Source organism: Gymnodraco acuticeps, unplaced genomic scaffold, assembly GCF_902827175.1.
Source record: "Gymnodraco acuticeps unplaced genomic scaffold, fGymAcu1.1, whole genome shotgun sequence".
NCBI classification, from domain to species: Eukaryota; Metazoa; Chordata; class Actinopteri; order Perciformes; family Bathydraconidae; genus Gymnodraco; species Gymnodraco acuticeps.
In genome coordinates this window covers 3,851,186-3,873,151 of record NW_022990440.1, presented here as the reverse complement: position 1 = coordinate 3,873,151, position 21,966 = coordinate 3,851,186, and the positions used below count along the sequence as shown (strand labels likewise).

The 21,966-nt window shown below is 40.4% G+C and overlaps 3 protein-coding genes across 4 annotated transcripts in view; 1 reads left to right on the top strand and 2 right to left on the bottom strand.

Moving 5' to 3' along the window:
- LOC117552044 (coiled-coil domain-containing protein 60-like) overlaps nucleotides 1-3,323 on the bottom strand; it is a 70,674-nt gene extending 67,351 nt beyond the window's left edge. Inside the window, 1 exon segment of the mRNA XM_034225237.1 lies at nucleotides 2,931-3,323. Coding sequence (XP_034081128.1) covers nucleotides 2,931-3,194 — 264 coding nt within the window. The 5' untranslated portion in view covers nucleotides 3,195-3,323.
- On the top strand, nucleotides 2,967-7,952 carry si:dkey-1k23.3 (heat shock protein beta-1). 2 transcript variants are annotated; one of them, XM_034225313.1, is made up of 5 exons: nucleotides 2,967-3,163; nucleotides 5,848-6,217; nucleotides 6,559-6,622; nucleotides 6,806-6,920; nucleotides 7,335-7,952. In XM_034225313.1, the coding sequence occupies exons 2-5, from the start codon at nucleotides 5,851-5,853 to the stop codon at nucleotides 7,818-7,820; spliced, it is 1,032 nt and encodes a 343-aa protein (XP_034081204.1). In that variant the 5' UTR covers nucleotides 2,967-3,163; nucleotides 5,848-5,850; the 3' UTR covers nucleotides 7,821-7,952. The 2 variants fall into 2 exon arrangements, with proteins under 2 accessions (XP_034081204.1, XP_034081205.1); XM_034225314.1 differs by lacking the exon at nucleotides 2,967-3,163 and having other exon boundaries at nucleotides 4,529-6,217.
- A 733-nt stretch (nucleotides 7,953-8,685) lies between these two features.
- Nucleotides 8,686-21,966, bottom strand: hspb8 (heat shock protein b8). The gene is made up of 3 exons (XM_034225335.1): nucleotides 21,317-21,966; nucleotides 17,741-17,804; nucleotides 8,686-10,045 (listed from the first exon to the last, which is right to left on the bottom strand). Exons 1-3 carry the CDS (start codon nucleotides 21,723-21,725, stop codon nucleotides 9,871-9,873), a joined length of 648 nt encoding a protein of 215 aa, XP_034081226.1. The 5' UTR covers nucleotides 21,726-21,966; the 3' UTR covers nucleotides 8,686-9,870.

Genomic DNA, 21,966 nt, shown 5'->3' with positions numbered 1-21,966 from the left:
ACAAGCATTCTTGAATATATTTAATTATGGCACCACCATGCTAATATGTCTTGCGTTTGAATATTTCACTCCCTTTTAATATGACATGTCTTCATTGAGAGGTTGGAACAGCATAACAGAGATACAACACAATCTGTTCCAGGGAGTAAACGCTGACTCGCTGGTGGTTAAAGCAGGTAAAAATGTGACTCCTCTAAATGTCATGACTTTCTTCAGAGTAATGGCAAAGCTTCAGGTGGACTCGACAAAGACCAGGCCGAGCTCAGGTCTTCAAGCAGCAACATCCAAAGGACAAAAGCAGGTGCCGGAGAGCATGGAAATGCCACGGCTGTCATATTTCACAGCCCCCTGCTCCGCCCCACCGTCTTTCTTCATCTTCCTCCTCACCCTCATCATCCCCTTGTCCACACACGCTTCTGCTGATGGATGAGCTCATTTGCTGCACATCTCTTTTGAGTTATACTGTTGAGTCACTGTTGTTCTCTCTCTGCTATTTGGACACAGATAATAGAGACCTCAGCCTATGATGCTGTATGTGAATGCAAACAGATAATGCATGTTCCCATACAAAAGTGAATCAGAAAAACTCCTAAAAGAGCTCAGTCATCCTTTCTAACTTTAGAAAATATCTGGGAAAAGGACTTAGGGATGCAGAGAGATGAAACTAATTGGCTCAATATTTGTGAAAGAACACGTTTTCCATTCACAAGCAATAAAATCAAAGAAGCAAACTTTAAATGTATCAACACATGTCACCTCTCACCCATAAAGATGCATACAATTTCCAAAGAAAACTCTCCAAAATGTCCGAGATGTAAAATAAAAGAAGGAACATTCATGCATCTGTTTTGGGATTGTGATCTCTTGAAACATTTCTGGGATTCGATTCATGCGCTCACAAAAGCCGTTTTAGGCATCGAAATGAGCCTAAATCCATGTTTGTTCCTGTTAAATGACATGCCAAACTTTAAACTGAACCCCAAACATTACAGAATACCAATCACAATAACATATTTTGCCAAGAAATGTATACTTTTATTCTGGAAGAATGAACGTCCCCCAACATTTAAACTTTTCATTGATCAGATAATATATTTTTTACCTCTGGAGAAAATGACATTGGAAAAATATAATCGTGGACATGTTTTTCAAGCTCTGTGGTTGCCATTGTTTTCTCACTTGGAAAATATATCTGAGATATGACCAGTGATGGAATGGTGCATTCTATGGCTATTAGTCCTGATGGCCGGAAATAGTAGTTGTGGTGTTGTCGCTGTATTGTATTATTTGTTTGTTTTACTTTGATGTTTTTCTTTTTCTTTTCCTTTCTATGTTTATTTTCATGGCTCTGTTGTTTAAGTTATCTTGATAAGCATGTTTTGGTTTGGCCTGTGTGGGCGTGTGCGGGTGGAGGGAGGGAGTGGGGAGTGTTGTGAGTGTACTGTGAAATGGCATCGATTATTGTACACTATAATGAAATAAAAAGACTTGTAAAAAAAATTAAATAAATAAAAACTCCTTCTGTTGGCCAGCCTGTGTATTTCCATCAACACCGAGGAGTAACAAACTAAACAATTTGTCTTAACAGTACCACAGGGAGGTGAATCAAACGCATTGCAAATACAATAACAGAGATTGCCTTGTTCTCCCTCCTTGTTGATTTACAGTCTATACCAGCTTACTCTTGTTCCCCACAGTCATAGCGGCAATGGATTGGCAACCGGCATGGCTAAACCAATTCAACAAATACATTCCATCTACTGATAGAATCAATGTATGCTAGATCAAGTTTGAAGCATCATTCCAAATTATTTCTGACTCTTTGCTGGCTGCAAAAACGTATAAAACAACTTTTCAAAAATATATTTCCATAGCCACTCCATTCTGATGTGTCAGTTCTGATATGCACCATGCAGGCTGGCCTCAGCAACTGAGCCAGACTCACAGTAACTATGATGAATGCATTGTCCACAGGAACAAACCAGCCATTTGACATTTCATCCCGCTTGATGCATTAGCTGCTAATATCCCATGGATCTGAGTCGCTGCACTGGACTCTGCTGAGCCCTCCCCAGCACATTGGTGGATGCAATCATCATAGAATTGAAGAGGTCTTACTTCAAATGCATTTATTAGTGGAAACTGGCTTTGGGGGATCAGATCAAATCATATCTGAGATTGTCTCCAACTGAAATTGCACTGAAGACAGTTAAAGGAGACTGGGTCATGGCATGAGTGGTTCCCTTCCTTTGATTGCAAGTCCGATTGTTTTCATCTAGGCTAGAAAATGTGGTTTTACAAAATTAAGAAACTGGTATCGGCTGGGACTCCTGTGTAGCCCGGAGTAGGCGGCTGGTGTAACTGATGAATAAAAGATGGAACTGGTGCTATGAATCGAAAGGAATCACACACAGGCCTACATACACAAAGACATATTAATATCACTTGAGAGGGAAAATAGCAGTTCAAAGGAGGAAAAGCAAGAGGGACCATGAAGACCACTGATCTTTAGCAGCTGCCTGATGGGATTTTTTAAATCAAAGATTGTTTTAAAAAAACTAGAGAGAGAGAGAGAGAGAGAGAGAGAGAGAGAGAGAGAGAGAGAGAGAGAGAGAGAGAGAGAGAGAGAGAGGAGAGAGGAGAGAGAGAAGAGAAAAGAGAGAAACGGAAGAAAGAGAAGAGAAAAGAGGGTTTGGGTTTCTTCAAATGTGCTGTTTTTAATTTGGGTGAGATGAATAAACTACCAGCCATCTTTGAAGTTAATCCTGATTCAAAGCATCAAAATGATTTTCTGATGATGTGTTTACAGGGTGTGGGAGAAGTAATCTGAGAGAAGATATTTATACACAGACAAAACAAATTTGTGAATGTGACTGAAACTGACACCAAGCAATTTATTTGGGATAATAATGAAATAGGCCTTAAATTACCTCATGTTGTTCTACCACATTGTCCTGGATCAATGATTTGGTTTCCAGGTGTGAGGAAAGTCTGGTAACCCCACTCTGTCTCCAGGGATCTTCCGGCCAGCCCTGCCCGCTCAACTGCAGCTGTCGGCGGCCACACGTCTCCCGGGAGTCTGGCTCTGTCCGCCCCGGACGCGAGGAACCGCTCCACGGAGGACGGTCACACAGCGGGACATACTTTACCGTTCCCAAACAACGTAGGTCTGGCGTGTAATATCGATGTATCATGATAAATGTGTACAATTACAATTGCATGAAAATGGTGGCTAATCACTGGAGCAAATACACGGAGTTAAAGGGTAGGCTACAAACATTTCACCAACTTCTGGTCCATGCGGTTTGCCCTGCGACCTCCGTTTCCCATAGTTACGACAAATGAAGCTCAGCCCATAGGAAGTAAACGTTACAATGTGGCCAAAAGTAGGCTATGTGGACACTGCATTTTTAAAGCCCTATATCCACATTGCACAAAAATGAAGCTAGAAGGTTGGTGTTCTACTCTGAACAGCTTACTATAATGTGACTGAAACCACTTGAGATTCTAACATGTGAACGAAAATCTGACTGGTAAGGCAGCCAAGTGCACTACCTGATAGCTTTATTTGAGCTGTTTCCAATGACACACTTGACATTTCTATGGCAACATATTGTTTTTATAGTAGGCTACCACAAAACTCGACATTTCAGATTCAGGCGTTTTCTATATTTTGAACCAATTAAGTTCAAAATATAGTAAAAATAAATGCATTGGCAGCAACCATTTCCAGCATGTTATAACCGACACAAACATGACACCCCGTCAAATGAAGAGCGAGGTGATAATTATTATATCATCAACAATGAGTTTATTTGAGTTAGAATCCTTTTTTTCACAGCAGAGTTTATTTTATCGCTGCAGGAAAAGCAATTTATAACATTTATGATGTCTGTGTTCCATTAAGAGTCTTAGTAAGCCTCCCCAAAAAGACAGTAGGCAAGACCCTGAGTAGGCCTACAGGACACACCTATATGGATTGCTTTTAATGTGATTAATTGTCTGTGTTGTTTTCTACCATCAAAAGCCTAATTAAGGCCATAGTGAAAAAGCACAGGTGTTACTAATGAGATTAACGATGGCTCTGTTCTCGTCAAGTTTCCAAGTAAGCCAATATGTGACAGTAAACCAGCACGCACAATACGGACCCCAAAACTGAGTGTCATACATTTTCCTTATATTTGTAGTGAGATTATAGATGCTATCATGCTACTAACCCACCATTGTGACTTTATTGATACTGACTGAAGTGAGCCAAAGCTTTTTTGATAACTGGCTTTGTCAAAATCCCAGCTCTGTGTGAGACTTCATGCAATCAATCCAAATTAATTAATCAAGATAATGTTGCAAAATCAATAATTAATTTCCTCTCAGTCTATTAATCTAACTTTTCATGCTCCATCTGTTCAGTAACATTTTAGTCCATGCAGCACTTAGATGGACCTTGAACACTCTCAACCTGCTAATTTGGAAAATACACTCTAATCACCTTATCAACAATATTAGGTACACAGACCAAGAACAAAATAGGTGATGGAAAACAGGATAATTTCTGGTACAGTGCATCAAATGGTGACATTTATGTATACAGGAAGTAAATGACATAATGAAAAATCAGTTGCCTGACCGACAACATTTGTATACATTTGGAAGAACTTTACCCTACATTTCTGTCTTCTACTTATTTAATCTGGCCAACTATGGTTGAGATATATTTGAGAAAAAAAACTAAATATTTCCGAATAGTCTATTAATGGTGTACAATAATCCCACACAAAAAGTTTTACACTCAAAATATTGTATTAGTCTTTTTGAAGAGTAGCATGAACATCTTGGTGCACCGTGGGCATTATGTGCCTTTTAATGTGAACAGGATGGAAGTCTCTATTGATCGTTGCAACAGAGGGACCCATTTTTCAGGCGACTCCAGCAGCTGCATCAGGAGCAGCAGCAGCAGCAGCAGCAGCAGCGAAGCCCAATTTAACCTCTGAGCATATCCTACAGACAGAATCTGTGGGTGAAGCATCACACAAAGTGTCAGAAACATCTGTTCAATCTGTTTGGTGCTCCAGTGTACAATACGCCAAGATCTCAGGGCACACAGCTCTAAAAATGAAACAGTGACAAGTCTTTCACACTTGATAAAAGAGGGGACAATAATAATCCTGTTGAAACTGCAGAGCATAAGAAAAATGGAGTGAAAGGGAGCTTTGTAAACTCAATACACACGCATGCTACAGAAATGTTTTTGGATAACAGTAAAAAGACAATTTGGGGTCCCCTCAGAATCCACCATCTCATGCTCCAGACAACCCAATGCCAGCTTGAGTCCTTTCAGGGGTGAAACACAGGCAAGATAAACTCTCACCGGTTCATGACAGCACTGAGGATTTCACTGGGATGTGAGAAGAACTGTCTTCAGGCAACAGATGCAACAGACACACAAACTTGCCTCCAGCCAACTGCTCGCTATTTGCCATGGCTCCCTTAAAAGTTATAAATACAACTAATTAGTCTGCCGCCTTTTTCAGGCCTGCAAGAGGTAATGGCCTCCCCTCCACACCCATCACCCCATGCCCACACACCCTTCTCATGGGATCGGAATGAGTGCTTAATAAGTGCTAAAACAGACAGGAGCAGTATATATAACGGCCCTCAGAGATTTCTCCATCTCACCACCCTTAGCTTTCCTTTATCATTCTTTCTCTCATTAAGGAGTTTTTAATTGCTGAAATTTCAACAAGTCAACGCGGAGAGTCCAAAAGTTACTCGCTGAGTTCAGTCTTTACAAAGGGCTGGCATTTTTTTTTTACAATCTCAATAGATTTTGTCCCATTTAATATTTAGAAAATGAGCCAACAAGCTAAAACAGAGCTGTCAAACGAGGAGTCCAACAGGGGAGTGTGTTGGTACCCCCTGAGAAAATGGTGGCAGTCCAGCAGGCTTTTCAATCAGGATCTTGGCCTGCCACCGTTCCTGGAGCCAGGGGACCCTCGATGGAGGGATGTGGACCGGCTCCAGAGGAGTCTGGCAGCCTGCTCCTGGCCAGGGTACATTCCCCCTCCGCTGTTTGTGCCCTACATCTCTGCGTCGATGTATCACTCCGGCCAGAAGATTAGTGAGGAGCAGTACAAGTGGAGGGTCAACCTGGAAGTGGCTCACTTCTTTCCGTCAGACATTTTTGTCAGCATCAGCGACGGATTCCTGGAGGTCAGAGGTACGTTAAACAAACCTGTTATTTAAACAGCTCTGTAAGTTCACTTGGCAGTGTTATTCACTTTTACATACAGGATTGTTTCTGCTCATAATAAAGTAAAACCAAAACAAATCTATCTAATATTATCTCTAAGACTAACTGTTATCTAATTAGACTCAAGGTTCACAGGATAAACCCCTTAAAACTAAAGACTAATGGAAAGGAAGCTGACTGTAACACAATTAGAAAGCTGCTTGAATAATGTGCTCTGGGAAATCAAAGCTCTGTGGCAGAAATTAATTTGTATGTTGAGTGGTTTCTCTGTGTGGTTTGATTCCCCATAAATGGTAATCCATCCCCAGGGAAACACGAGGAGAGGCCAGATGAGCATGGATTTATTGCCAGATGTTTTACAAGGAAATACAGGTACTGTATGCAAAGTAAACACCGTTGTTAACCTTTTGACAATTATGTACCCACAGTTAAGCCTTTTCCAATCCCTAAAATGCTCACTGGAATGAAACATGATATTACGTACATCAATTTGACTATTTAAATACTGGCACTTTTATGTAGATATATTGTTAACAGGATCCTGTCTTTGTTCAGGCTCCCCGAAGACCTTGATGCAACCAAAATCGTCTCCACTCTTTCTGCTGATGGTATCCTGACTGTAGAAGCACCGGTTTCCGAGAACTCAATTCCTGCTGCCATCATCATAAAGGTGATACAAACTACGGTGTTTATTTAAATATGAAGAAATAGTTAATTAGTGATATTTTGAAGTGATGGAAGGATATTTTAGTCATCATTTGAAGGAGCCAGGCTGGTAATTTCTAAGCAAATGTGCTGCTGGCTGTAGTCTTAGTCACTTTACCAGACACAAAAAACACTGTTGTCAACCTTTTGCATCCAATGCTTAGCAAAAAAACACATTAAAAAAATGTAACATTGTTTTGAAGGTGGCCTGTCATAACACCCATTCACACACACCTGAAATCAATTTTTGAACCTGAAAATGAGCATGATGATCAATGTTGTTTCAATATCCCTCTTGAGTTTCAACTTGTGCATTGGCAGTGAGGAAATGGGTACAGTCGAGCAACATTTTCCAAATATGTATGTATGTACAATACAGGTGGAGGTGGAGGCGACTGGAGAGGAACAGGAGAAAGAAGAAGCCCCTGATACAGACCCAGGTAGCTGCAGAGCCCCAGAGGCCCCATGTCTGCCATCTGCAGAGGATGACGGGGAAGAGTCTCCACTAGAGGTCCATGGAGATCAGGCCCACACTGGCAGCACCACAGCTGGGCTTGAAGAGAGGAGGGACCAGGAGGAGGAGACCCTTGAAAAGCCAGCTGGAGAGTCCCACCCATCAGCGCCTGTAGATGGCGAAGGCACAGATCATTTCCAAGTGTCTTCTGAGCACAATGAAGCCCAGGAAATCCTAGAAATTCCAGACACAGAACACCAAGAACCAGCAGGGGATGGAGAGATGCAGCCAGGCTCAGGGGAGACTACTGATGACATCACCCACCATGAGGAGCAAGAGCTAGGCAAGAGTCCACCGAATGATGCCCCAAGCCAAGAGTTGGAGGTCCCCGACATAACACAAGAAAACTGAGTACAAACACAAGTTTTCCCCAAATGTTGCACCAACATACAGAAACAGCCTGCACTGCTTACCTTGCACCAGGTCAGATGCATTTTAGATACAATATTTAATAGCCATAACCATGCTTCCATTGGAGCTCCAATAAAGCAATAGCATGTGAACATGTTAGAAACTGTGTTGGCGTCACTCATTATTTATACATGAATTTACTTCCTCTTAATCTTGAAATGATCATGTGAACTTGCAACCGTTCATGAATAAGTGATCACATTTATAGCCACCTCTGGATAAATGTGGGTGCTAAAATGGAAAAAGTGGTTCATTAGCATGCTGTTTCAGCTAAAAGGTTTTGACATTAATCAGATACTATACATTAACACAGCTGTGCATTAGTCACTTCTACACGAGTAACTTGCCCAATTATGCTGTTGCCACGGCAGCACAAGTGTGTGTGCATTATCGAATACCATCAAATACAGCAGTAAAAGTGAGCTCATGACACAAAAGAAGCGCAGTAGTGCTGACAAAATAGTGGAGGCCCTTTGTTTTTTTTTCAATTCAAAAACTTTTCAAACTGATAATCCCCTCCTGATTCCAATGCACTGAGAAGATTACAAAAATATTGTATCACATGACACATGCATAGCAACTGCCCCAATTGTTTTGTACTTGCATAAAAGGCTCTGGCGGTGCTGCTTCTGTGCGTTCGTCCCATTCTGAAAACACCAGTGCCAATCTCAGCCTGCACTAAGCCCTTCGCTAATCTGCTGCCCAATTCCTTCTGTTATCCAACAATAACACCACAGGCTCCCATGGTGCCAGACCAGTGAGTGGCATGATTCTCAATAAAAGACACAGATGTTATAACACGCTGGGAGATTGGTTGGACAGTTTTATTGCGTCAGCCGATACAAAGACATGGACAGAGAAGAAGGCAGGAAACAAACGTCTTTGGCAAACAAGGGAGTCTGTCCGCTCCAACAATCATGCAGCCATCTTCCTGAATGCTCAAATAGAAAAGAAAAAAAATGCAAACCATATTGCAAAAACCTGGAACACTTTAGATTCATATTTATAATGAATTGGCACATGTTGAAGTATATTTACAATACTCTTTGGTAGAATACAGTATGAATGCACACAATTCACACTTTAATGAAGCCACAAAAGGTAGCTTGCTTTCGTTTCTTGTCAGTTTAAGTGACATTCATTAACTCAAAAAATAAACAACTGTAAAGTCAAGGCACTCCAGTAAATAAAGGCACATTAGTTTCAGACCAACAAAATCACATATAATACGTTTGATGCAAAGATAATAATAATCATAAATACAAATTTGATACACATACTTACTGGTAAGGGAGAATTCTTTGGCTTATAATGTATAAGTGGCCCAGCTGATATTTCATGACCTCGGGATATAGCCATATATAATATTAAAGCTGCACAAGACAAGTTCACACTATGGCTCCTCCATAAGCTGTTTGAACATTTGTGATCTTTAAAATGTGTCCAGAACGTTGTATGAGAATGTTCTTTGTTTCCGACTTCAATCCCAGAGTTTCATTTTTGTTATCCTTATGGTCACGTAAAGTTTCACTTTACAGTTATTTGAACTGAAACCACAATCTTTTCCATATCCTGACCATAACGTTGTGTTGCCTAACGTTACGTCTCAGTCAGTTTTACAACATGATACACTTTCTTTTTTTTACTTTTACAACAGTAGATCTGGATTGTCTTAGCTGATGCATTACAGTTATAGTAACAACCGCTGATTTAATCAGAAGATATCTTTCAAAATCGTGCACCGAAATCTTGCACCGTGGCAAATCTATAGCGTCTCTGCCAGTAGGGGGAGGTGACTCTTCACTACTCTGCTTGCATATATAACCTTTTTGTCTTGTGCAGCTTTAATAAAGACATACAACAGGTCATAACTATTTACCTTACATACCTTCCCATTGGAATTTTAACAACAGGAAGCTATAGGTCACATCATTCATTTCATTCATCAATTGCGCAGGATGATTTGATAGGATAGTGAGGAGTTGGGGGTTTAGACCATGGGGGCCTCTTGGGGCTTGAGTGCCTCCACCTCCTGGTCCTCTTCACCTTGGGAGCCCTCGTTGCTGAAGAGGTAATATGGAGGCGTCTGCCGAGCTTCGATGATGAGGACGCCCTCGGGGGACAATGAGGCGAGAACGGTCAGAGGGTCCACATCTATTGGGATCCTGGTGAATCAGAGGAGAAGCGAAGTGAGAAAGTCTGTATGTGGGCTTTTTAATCTGTAAGCTTCTGTGTGTATTCAGCGGGTTCAAAAACACCAATTGGAAGAACAAAAAAAGGGAGAGTGATTAGGAGAAACTGTTCACTTCCTGCTTGGAAGTCATGCAAAACTCGGAAGTTGTCCTTCACTAATGCAGGGTCCTGTCTGGCCAATTTCTAGGCCTTCATTACTGGTGCTTTCTCAAGAACTGCTCATCCAAACAGGTTCACACTCAATAATGCACTTCCCTTGATCCTCAACAATACACCCTCCAAGTATGAAGTAAATCACATGAACGGTTGTCAAGAAAAAAAAGGACAGCCATACTGTACATACAACCAGACTCCTTCCATTTTAGTCAGATAAGACTTGCTGTGCAAACATTGTTAAATGCAGCAATTTATTATGGACACTTTGTAAAAACCATTAAAACGCCCACAGTCTTAGCACCGTATGCCTGGGAATAGAAAAAAAAGAAGGCTTGAGATTTTGACGGTTATTAAAAAACGTTCACCCCGTCCTCTTTGGCTAGCACTCACTCCAGACTCGCACAAACTAGCTCACACCCAGGGGATGAGCTGAAAGAGAGGATCTGAGTCTGAGGTAACAAATTATCTTGATTCCAATTAATGAGAGGGTCTGTCTGCAGAAGTTCAACACCTGTACATTTGTATTGGTGTATACTTGCCTAATCTGATGCTCTCATCTGTCACATAGGCAACAGCTAATTTTGTGTCTGGCATTTTTTTCTCACCTCTTCGCTTCACTTTTTGACACCTCTCATGCTGAAAATGTTACATTTGCCAGAGAAGAGCGAGATAATTGGCTTCCAAATCTTGCAGGAAGATATAAGGTGATGGAAAATCAGCCAAGCTGCAGTATGTAAGAGATAACTTCTCACATGAAGCGCATCTAAAACCGTATATAACAAAGTTATTTAACGAGGTTACATTATCAAACTTCACTTTGGAATGAAAGTCATCTGCTGTAAAGACAAACACAGACATCAAGGCTAACTCTGTTCTTTGTCCAGACAGTGTGGCCAAATATGGGTATTGTAGGTTTTCTGTGTGAGCAGCCAAGTGTCTCTGGGAGTTAATATAAACATCAGGCTGCCCTGCTCAGACGTGAGACTGTGGGTTTAATTAGAGAGGACCCTCCACTGGCTTCCCACTCCACTGAGAAATACAAGTCAGAAGGGAAACGTCACCACACAGAAGCAGAGGTCACATCAGGTCTATTCCTGTAGAGGAACCAGCATTTCATTGAGCTCAGTCTGTTACCATATAGCTTATACCTGCACAAAACCTTAGCTGTAATGTGTATATACCACAATAACAGACATGCATTTCATATAATTGGGAACCAGGAAGTTTTAAGAGCAACAACGTCTGAAAAATAGGGAATACACTTTTAGAAAGGTATCATACAAATTAACCTAAAGGGTGATGAGCTTTACAGGTCCACTACAGCATCAACCTCCACACAGACCGAACACCCCCTTTTAAAACTAAGGAGCACAATACAAAAAAATGGTGTTCAATCTGGAACAGAGAAAACAAATAGAGACACCCTTGGGATATAATACGAGCCATAGTTGGGTCAAAAGGCAATTACAAAAAACTAAAGAGAACATTTTAGAAATAATAGAAACAGTGGAATATAGTAAATCCAATTTAAATAGAACAAGACCAATACAATACACGTACAAAGAGATAAATTGCATGAAGTAGTTCACTGAAAATGTCTTCACATCTCATGCGAGTGTTGGGTTTGGTCGAGAGTAAGTACAAATTACATCCTCGAGGATGTGAGGGAGGAAGATAGAGGTGGCCCAGAGATTTGAAGAAAAACAATAATTTACAGTGTATCTAAACTAGAATAATATATGTACTAGACACAAGCATACAAATAATCTTCTAATCTGAATTTTTTCAACTACAGCTAATGGTGCATCTCATTGTAGGTATACTATATGTCATGTTCACCCTAATTTAGCATGTTTAAATTAGCTAATTATCACTTAAAACAAAGTGAGGCTGAGGGGATTTTGTGATAACAACAACATTGAAATATTTCCTTCTGAATGGCTGGTGGCTTTATAGAGAAAATGTATGTACAGTCAATTTATATTTTTGGGGGAAAAACCCCATCTTTTGTGCCAATTTATCCAATAGCTGTTGTGGCATTTTACCAAAAAAACACCAATGTTGGAGTCATCCATATTCACCCTCTGAGGACTATGAATGTCAGTACATATATTCATAGCAAAACATCTGTTAGGTGTTGAGATGTTACAGTCTAGACCCAAGTGATGAACCAACCAACTATTATTGCCATACATAGAGTCATGACACTACCATGGCTAATAATATAATATATACTGTTCATTAAGGAAAACATTAACCAAGGAGCCGATTGCTTTGAAGCAGTTGCCCCTCTTGACAAAGTCAAATCACTCAGCTGACGCATTACGTGGGACTCTGGCAAAAACCTTATCTGTCCAGCTTCGTGGACTTTATTTACAGTCCAGCACATCATTTATCTCACACATTGATGTTGTACAGCTGCCAACACACTGTTCAATATGCTTTCCCCCCGCAGAGATGCTGAGACAGGGACATGGTTAGTGTGTTCACTGACTGTGTAAAACATGTTCCATTTGTTCCTGACCTTTCTATAGACCTTTACCCTCAGAACTCAACAACAACCTATTTGGTTAATAACTGACATATTTCAGGTTTAACAGAGGAAAACACCCTTTGACCCTGTTCAGCTGTTTACTGTCCATCTCAGTCTATCAATGGCTTCTTTAAAATGGCCCCATTATGCTTTTAGGGCTTTTGTCTTTCCTGTAATGTGTTATAATGGTTTTTGTGCATGTGAAAGGTCTGCAAAGACTAAAATCCTAAAGTACCCTCTCAAAGGAGTTTCTCTCCCACACACTCCCCCTTGTCTGAAAACACCTTGATCTAAATCCTTTGTTTACTTCTGTATCATAATGACATCACTATGTAAAATGTCTCTTCTTTTGGCTAGTTTTCAACACATTGTACATAATAGGGCAGAGACATCTCTAAGCCAATCACAACAGAGCCGGCCAGCTAACCAATCAGAGCAGACTGGGCAATGGTCTCAGACAGAGGGTGAAAAGAGGTGCTGCAGCACAGGCAGTATGAGAAAAATAAAGAGCTTTTTGAACATTAAAGCATGGACACATGTCACAGTAGAGGCGCAACATACAACTAGAAAATTCATTTCCTGCTGAAAATGCGTGTGAATGCTGTAAATTGTGTACATTTGTTGCTGAATTTTGCTGAAAATGCAGAAAAAGCTGAATATTGTATTAGTTGAATGGTCTCTGTAGCTGCTTTAGCTACAACAACCAAGTAAGTGTGTTGCTGAACTTAGCGGAGAAATGCAAAAAAGTGAAATGATTTGAATCAAATTGTTACAGCTCAAATGCATTGCAATGACTTTGTGGAAAACTTGAAAGTGAAATGTTAAACGGGAAGAGTAGGACAAATAGTGAAGAAGCTTAATATTTAATGAAAAGGTTTAAAAAATGTATAAACAACTAAATGTATAGCCTCAATGTCCTGAAATAGCTGAATAATTTAATAGTTGAATGGTTTCTGTAGCTGAAAGTAGGCTGAAGGAGTTAGATATTAAATGTAAGTAGTAGTGAATGAATGTGTATTAAGAAGAGAAAATAAAATAAAAACGCTTTGAAAAGCAGCAGAATATTTTAACTGCAAACTTTTGAACTAAAACCATACGTCAACAATAAAAAATATGTGGAACGTGTTGAAGTCAGTATCAAGTCTCTATCAGATAGAAAATAATAGGCTGAGTCAGTCTTTAAACTCCAGTCTGTGTGTTTGTGTTTGAGTTGACGACGTTATCAAACACCTGTGTGTGAGCCCAGAGATCAAAGGTTACCATGGTGATGTGCAGTGATCTGTGAGAGGAGAGCCTTTCCATTGTTCTGAATGAGAGATAAACCTCTCTAACTATATATAAGTAGCTGCTATCGGTAAAATGTCAACGCGTGCAGCATGTCAGGACTCTGACGAGCGCCTGAGTCTGCTTTTTGTGTACTTTCGGGTCAATAATGTGGCCTTTTTGGCAGATTTACTAAAGGTGTGCAGCTGCTGCTCTGAGGAAAGATCAGGCTGAATTTACAATAGGCCTTAATGTAGACATGTTGAAAGTTTTTGTCACTTCATGCCCTCAAGAGGCATTTTGCTTAATTATTTTAAATTGTTTTACCTAAGAGAGGTATTCCTACAATTCAAGCATACAATGATGTCCCAGAAGTATAGGGTTTGGGAATTATGGCAGGTTTAAAAAAAACATTTAAGGCGAATTTCAAGCTCTCATTTACTTTAGCTGTGACATCACGCACTCTAAGCCTTAACGAGCTGCGCAATAGAGCGCCACAGTGACGCATCCTAAAACCCGGAAGTGAACTTCTTCCGGTTCCTTCGACAAAAACCAATGCATTTTCTTTATAGGATTTTGGAAAATAGCTCGAAATAAGGTCTGTGGTTGACACAAATTGAAGAGACAGATCACGTTTTGTTCAGCCGGATAATATCCACATGTTTACCCTACTTTTATAATTTTCGAATCATAAATCTATCAATTAGATTTATCATTAGAAAATTATAAATGTAGTGTACCGGAAGTGGTAAAATGCTAACTTACTTCCGGGTTTTAGGATGCGTCACTGTGGCACTCTATACACACTAATGTTAAAATCTGAAGAAGGCCACTTTACCAAGCTCCAAACTAAGTTAAATATCTCAAAAAGTGTAAAAGATATCAGAAATCTGAATATAATTTTAATAGCTGCATGTCTTGTGATCATTTTAAAGTTGGAATGAAGTCTCTAGCTGAACGTATATGGAAGGAGTAGCATTTGGCGCACGGTGTAGGTAAAAGAGGATTTGAAGGTTCCTCCCAGTGAGTTACATGTTTAAAAAATAGTTTAAAAAGCTGAATATTTTTGAATGGTTTCTGTAGCTGTATGCTGACGTTATTGAGAGCCAAACTATTTGGTTGAAATAAGAAGAAGAAGATGAAGAATAAAGATTTGAAGAACTAATTATGAAACCTGAAAATGAGCATAATATGGCCCCTTTAAATAAACTTTTTGGAAGTTTCTACTCTTTCTTTAATCTTCCTATTCCCTTGTTATTGGAGCATTAACTTTGCATTTATTTATAACCGTTATACAATCATTGGGGGGAAATAACGTTTAAAGTAAAAATTAGTCAATTATTAAATCAATCACCAACTAGTTGGGTTTTTAGTCAGTTTGAGTATTTGTTAAATAATTGCATTACATTTCATTTAGCTGACGCTTTTATCCAAAGAGACTTACAATAAGTGCATTCAACCAAGAAGATACAAACTTGAAGAAAACAGAATCATATAAGTATCAAGTTTCATAGAGCCAAACAATTTCAAGTGATACTCAGGCTTTAGATAAACCAGTCCTTTGTTAGTATATATATATAAGTGATTTTACGTAAGTGCTTAGTTAGTATATAAGTGCTTAGTTAGTATCTACGTTTATTTTATTTTATTCATTTTATTGCTCGAAGTGGAGTCGAAATTACAGCTCCTGAAATGTAAATACTTGCTAGTTACTTTACTACTCTATGAACTTAATATCTTTGAGTTGTGGACAAATCAAGACATTCAAAGACAACATCTTACACTTGAAACACTGGTTGATACTTTACACACTTTTCTGACATTTTATAGACCAATTAAAATTGCTAGATCAAACATAATTGGTGGTTTCAGCCCTGACTTACAGTACGTTTAATTGTGAGGCACATCAATATTTCCATTGAATGCTTCCTTATATTTATACAACTAATTTTGCATTTGAACTCCACTGAATACAAGTAATGTCTGCCATTATTCTAACAAAAGAAACAGAATGAGCTAGTGCTTCAATTAAAAGTACATTCCCAGTCATACTAACTTGTACTGTGACTCTCCTGTGCTATCTCCCTCTTTCATATACGTAGAGGATTTGGGTATCGAGGTCAGTTATTTATATATAAGCCCCTCGCCCCCACCCTCCCCCTCCACCAGCAGTCATTGGTTTTAGGTTGTGCTTAGCTGAGGAGCACAGGCCTGATCTGAAAGGCTTTCCAATTAAAAGTATTGTGATATGAACACTGCGCGGCTAGCACAACCGCTTACTAATTAGCTAACGGGAAATGAGCAGATCCGGAGAGACGCGCCAGCGATACGCCGATGCACCCCAGCGATTAGCTCTGCTGTTTGAAGTCTTCTGCTGCCCAATTACAGGCGGAGAGCCGGCAGGTTGAGGAAACTTCTATGGCCTGTTTGGCTTGGATGACTAACAATATGAAAAGTCGACAATGTGCGAGACGTTGGTGCAGGTCTGCTCGAATCAACAATACCTTTCCTCGAAGTAAATGTTTCAGTATTCTAGAGTTAGTGAGTGTTGTTTGGAGTTTAGGATTATTTTTTTCAAGGAGAGTTTGTTGTCAACTCAATGCTGGTTTAAGTTTGGAGCAGCTGTTTTAGGGCTGTGGACTGATTTGACTTTTAAGTTCTTAATAAACAGCAATGATAATAGCACGATGTTGTCATGTTGTTGAAAGGGGAAATGCTTCGCCGTATGTCCATGTATTAACTCTTCTATTTAAAGTTTAGTACACAGTACAAAGTCCTGACCTTTGTTCCAGGTTAGCTTCTGATCAACTAGCGGTAAGGTATCAGTATTTACGCTAATGTTACCATACAATGCAGTATAATAAGTACCCTTTCCTTTATGTTCTTGTGGTAAGGTTAAGGCCACGTTTACACAGAGACTAAACTGGTTGTTTCACCATAGAGAGTATCCTGACTGGCTGCTTCACGGCCTGGTACCGGCAGCTGCACCGCCCTCAATCGTAAAGGCTTTACAGAGGGTGGTGAAAACTGCACAGAACATCACCAGGACGGAGTAGCCATCCATGGAGGATCTTTACTCCCAGCGCCTGGGTAGATCTACAGACGAAACGCTCTGGGGGGGGGGGGGGGCAAACGGCTCCGTGTGTACGTCCTATACGATCATTTCCTGATAACGATGACGCCATAGCCCCGCCTCTCCCCACCTCTGCTGCTCACTCCCGCGTCATATCGACATCGGTTCGTTTTCGTCTCCGTGTAAACGTGTCCTAAATACATATAACTTTTCATAACACAACAAAAGTAACTACAATGGTTCTGAACAGAAGGAGGAAAGAAAGAAAAAAGTGACAGAGAGGACTAGATATGTTTCTCTGAAAAAATTCAAATCAGCATGAAAAGAGTATAACAAATAACTAATCCACCCAGGAAATATTATTCCTTATTATTTTGACTAAAACAAAAAAGACAGATTAGTCAGCTAATCGTAACATGTACAGTATGTGCCTGCGGTTCAGATTTGACTTTTTTATGTTTTAATTATTAATTAATACCTAGTTCAGAATTCAGGTAGCTTTGCTCAGTGTAATTAACCCTTGTCTTTTACCACCGGGGGTAGAAACCACAACTGTACTGCATTCTTAAAAACTTTTTGGCATAAATGTAACAACACTTCCACACATATAATATCTTGAATATGTGGTGAGATTATACTCACTGTATCTTCTTTGTGAAATTCTTTGTCACTATGCCTCCTTCTTCCTGCTTCTCTTCATGTTTTCCTGTTAGTAAAGAAAAAAACAACATCAGCAGATGGGACCCTGGGACAGTTTTTGTTCTTACTTTGTTCCCAGAATTTCTGCAGGCAGCTCAATCAGAAGCTGTGGTTGCAGCTCAGAGTAACTTTAAATAACCTCAGATATGATTAAGCTCAGTATTGTGCAATAGTTTGAACATTTCATGGATCCTAAACAAGTTATCATCAGTTCAAAACGACATCATGTACATTGAATGGCTCTTTAATCCTCTAAATATAGCAAAAAGCTACAGAATGAATTTATATTCAAAAGGTTATGGTGACACTGACATTAAAATACACATTGCAATTTGGCAAACACAATTTCCTGTTGCTCAACCACAGCAGTGTTTTCACTTTGGGGCCTCTGGGAGGGTTGCAATGGGAACATGTTGAAATGATTAATCAAACTTTTCAGTCACCCCCAAGTATGATCCACCTGCAGAAAGACACTTAGGGCCTGTTTTTCCGTAGTTGGGGAGACAAGCTAAGGCTGGAAATCCCCCCCTCCCTCCACCCTTTTCTTCCTGGCTCTGTTTATGGCCGCTCCATCTCTCGGGCTGGTTAGCAGCTGCTGTGGGGCTGCTAAATATCCCTGCTCCCGCCAACAGTGTAGCCTGCACCCCCCCCCCCGTCAGCCACAGTCTGCACTCCAGGCCAGACTATGTGCTGCCCTATACCCCCACTGTGACGTCTCCGCCTGCAGAAAGTGCTGGAAAGATCGATGGGCTGGAATGAAACCCCAGATGAAACTGTGCCTATCACCGGTGAAGTCATAGCAGGATTATTTCAACTCCACCAACACTTAAAACTGGTCCCATTTCATGATTAATGGAGGTTTGGTCAGATAGTAATCCTACAGGGAGCTGCCTCTCCTTGTTAATAAGTCTCTTACGACAGAGATGCCAAATTCCAGATGCTCTATGTAATGCTCCTGAATATGAATGTTCCGACAGGAGAGATCTTAGCGTCATGTACAACGCACTAAAAGTTATTTTCTGTCTGTACAAGTGTCAAGGACAGGGCTGTGGTTTTCACATTTGCAGATGAAGCTGATACTTTGTGTCACAGAGGATTGCATAAGCTGTGTGTCCTTTTGTACATGTAGCAAGCGCTAAGTCCACAGAATCACTATTGTACTTCGCTGGTTTTTATTTTGTTTTAAAGCTTCACATTTCCATATCTTTATAATAATAATGTGTCAAGGTGTTGCCCATGGTGAAGAACCCACAAAGACTAATCGTCAAGTACTTTTTAGTGTCCTTCAAAAGAAACATATTGCTTTTTAATGTCCAAACATTGACTATTTTGATTCCCTCTCGTCTCACTTTTTTCTGTCGCCCGTGGCAGCTAATTATTTTGGGAGGAAAAACTCTTATAAGACCACTGTTGTCTACTTGCCTTAAAACTGGCATACTCAAAACAATTCTCTGCAGTTGTCTCTGCAACAGTAAATGTCTCCAGGAGCACATTTTGCCAGTGAAAACCATAAAACAAATATAAAAAATCATCACTGCTTTAAAAAGGACCAGTGTGTGGGATTTAGTAGCATCTAAGGTTGAGGTTGTAGTTTCCAACCAACAAAAACAACCCTCCTTCATTTACAAGCATGTTAGGAGCTACGTCAACCTTCAGGTATAGTAAGTACGCAACAAGACCCTCTCTAAAGTTCAGTTTGTCTATTTTGGGCTACTGTAGAAACATGGTTGTTCAACCAGAAAGACTCCAGGAAGAGGACGTGCTCTAAATGTAGAGATGAAAGGCTAATTTTAAGCTAACAAAAACACACCCATTCAATAGCTTCCGGTGATTATACAATAATGTAGATATATTTATGAATACATTTTTTATTTCTGCCAATAAATAAATGCTGGGATATTAAACAGATTGGATAGATTGTAGTTCAGTATGCTTCTGTTGCTCAAGAACAAGCACCATAAAAGCAGCATTTGTGACATTAATATTGTAGTAACAACAGAATTTGTAGGTTTTTTTCAAACTTTCCTTGTATCTGTTAAGGTTAAATTCTGAAGGATAAGAATAATGTTAAAATCCTCAGTAAGATTATAATTAAACTGGTACTTCCAGTGACTGTCACCAGGCAGACAATTGCTCTTGGACCCACTGGGGTGGACTAAAAGCCTCCGATGAGTACACTTAGTTCATCTGGAGGAGTCCGTGTTCAACATTTGTTCGCACAGCTCGTACACCTCCGACACGCTTTTATCAAACTCCCTGTCACACTTTTAGAATGGGGTTGAGTCACTGGGGCTGATTGAATAACCCAACTGGCATACCAACAATGTGTTTATAAAAAACTCAGAGTTGGGGGGCCTGCTGTCCTCTGTGCCCTCCTCAGCCCCGGGTATCCCTGGAATCCATCCCTCGTTTGAATCACCGACATGAGGAAGCAATTCTGAAACCCTTACTTCTAACACTTACTCCCATAATCAGTGGGAGTGAGCCTGAACATGACACCAGCAGAACAAGGACTGCTGGGTAAAATCCTATTTCCAGAACATTCTCTCTCTCTCTCTTGGCGTGTCTTATTGTAAACAGAGACTGTTGTCACAGGCCTTGCCTCAAATCTAAATCGAGCTCATGGGCGACTGAGGGAGTGATTCTCCAGGAATCTGAAACAGGTGTCCAAGTTTGAGGATCTGCCTGCCAACGTGCGAGTCCCAGTCCCCAAAATCTGTTCAGCTCGTCCACATCAAGAGTCATTAAAGCTGAGCCCACCGAAGCTTTCATTGTGTGGCTTTTGATCTGTTTTCAAAGGTAAAGCGCACAGCCAGGTTAGAGTGAGGATCCTGAGAGATGCAATTCTGCCTTTTGATTGGGTTGTACTTCTGCTTTTTGATCAGCTAACCACATTTGTGTATGTGTTTTGAGTGTGATTTTCATGGTCATATGGCTAACAGGATGGTAGTCTTAGCTGTCTAAGAACAACACTCGATTACCTGGAGAAGGTTTATAGATTTATAGATAGGCCAAATTCCCTCAAATTAAATCCCAGTACTCTGTGGGATAATAATAAAACTACAGTCATATAGATATTGAGAGTTTAGCAACTGCAGAATTCACCTTTAATAAAACGGTGTGTAATTTATACCATTAGCAATACTGAGGGCATGACCTCAATGTCCTCAATGGCAGCTACAGCCCTGCATTTTTTTTATCACAAGCAGATGATACTATTTGTCTAATTGTTTTGGTTTGTATTCTATTAGTTGTGTTTTCTTGTGCACTACTGTATGCCTTCCATTTTGATTATGTATCTTGTCAGTTAAATCCACATTTTAAGAATATTTGCACATCATTTGTTGTGTTTAAATTAGCTCCAAGTATAAATTGTTGTTTGGGGAAATTGGGTTAAAGTTAAGAGGGTTAACATTGTTCTTCCCTTACAGGCCTTCTTCCCCAATGAACCTGCTTTTAAAGTAACGTATCCTCCTGAAAAAGTAGTTGTATTTACTTCAGGCCTGTGCAACAACTCACCTGACACTTCTACAAAACCGTCTCTCGTTTTGACGTTTAATTCCTCTGGTTTGAAGCTGTGGACGTTCACGCAAACTTTCCAGGGTTCCCCCCCGGTGGTGGTGGGGGAGCTCCGGGAGGAAGGCTCGCCGTACATGCTGGTGTACAGCGTGGGGCCTCCCGTGGACTGGCGCGAGGGGAAACCTGTGCGTAAAGTGGTGCTGAAGGGCGAGGAACTGAGGCGCGTGCCGAGCCGGCCCGGCCGAGCCCAGCCCGGCCAGTCCATGGACAGATCTTCGGGGAAAGCGGGCATCCCAAAGTCATCCTCCATAAACCGAGATCCCAGTTGATCCCTGAACGGAGACTCTCCAAACGGATCCCTGGGAAACCTCTGCCGGTTCCCCATCGTGTAGAAGTCTCCCTCTGCCATGTTAGTCCAGCCGAGTTAAAAACCAGTTAAAGGTCTGCCAAAAAACACCGAATACAAACTTTTCTTTTAAGATAAAAACTAATAAAAACAACAATGTGTGGTAAACTGTATCGCTCTTTGGGTTTTGCGCATCACCGTTACACAACAAGTCACCAGATTCAACAACAAACTGTTAAAGTGTGCTCTGCCTCTCATAAAGTCCTACTGGCTGTGGGTTTTATACTGGACGGTGATCACACAG

Coding starts and splice junctions, on each gene's coding strand:
- si:dkey-1k23.3 (XM_034225313.1), top strand. CDS start 5,851: ATGAGCCAACAAGCTAAAACAGAGCTGTCAAACGAGGAGTCCAACAGG. Junction 6,623..6,805: donor TGTTTTACAAGGAAATACAG/GTACTGTATGCA, acceptor GTCTTTGTTCAG/GCTCCCCGAAGACCTTGATG. Junction 6,921..7,334: donor CTGCTGCCATCATCATAAAG/GTGATACAAACT, acceptor TGTACAATACAG/GTGGAGGTGGAGGCGACTGG.
- hspb8 (XM_034225335.1), bottom strand. CDS start 21,725: ATGGCAGAGGGAGACTTCTACACGATGGGGAACCGGCAGAGGTTTCCC. Junction 17,805..21,316: donor CGGTTTTGTAGAAGTGTCAG/GTGAGTTGTTGC, acceptor CTTTACTAACAG/GAAAACATGAAGAGAAGCAG. Junction 10,046..17,740: donor AATTTCACAAAGAAGATACA/GTGAGTATAATC, acceptor CTGATTCACCAG/GATCCCAATAGATGTGGACC.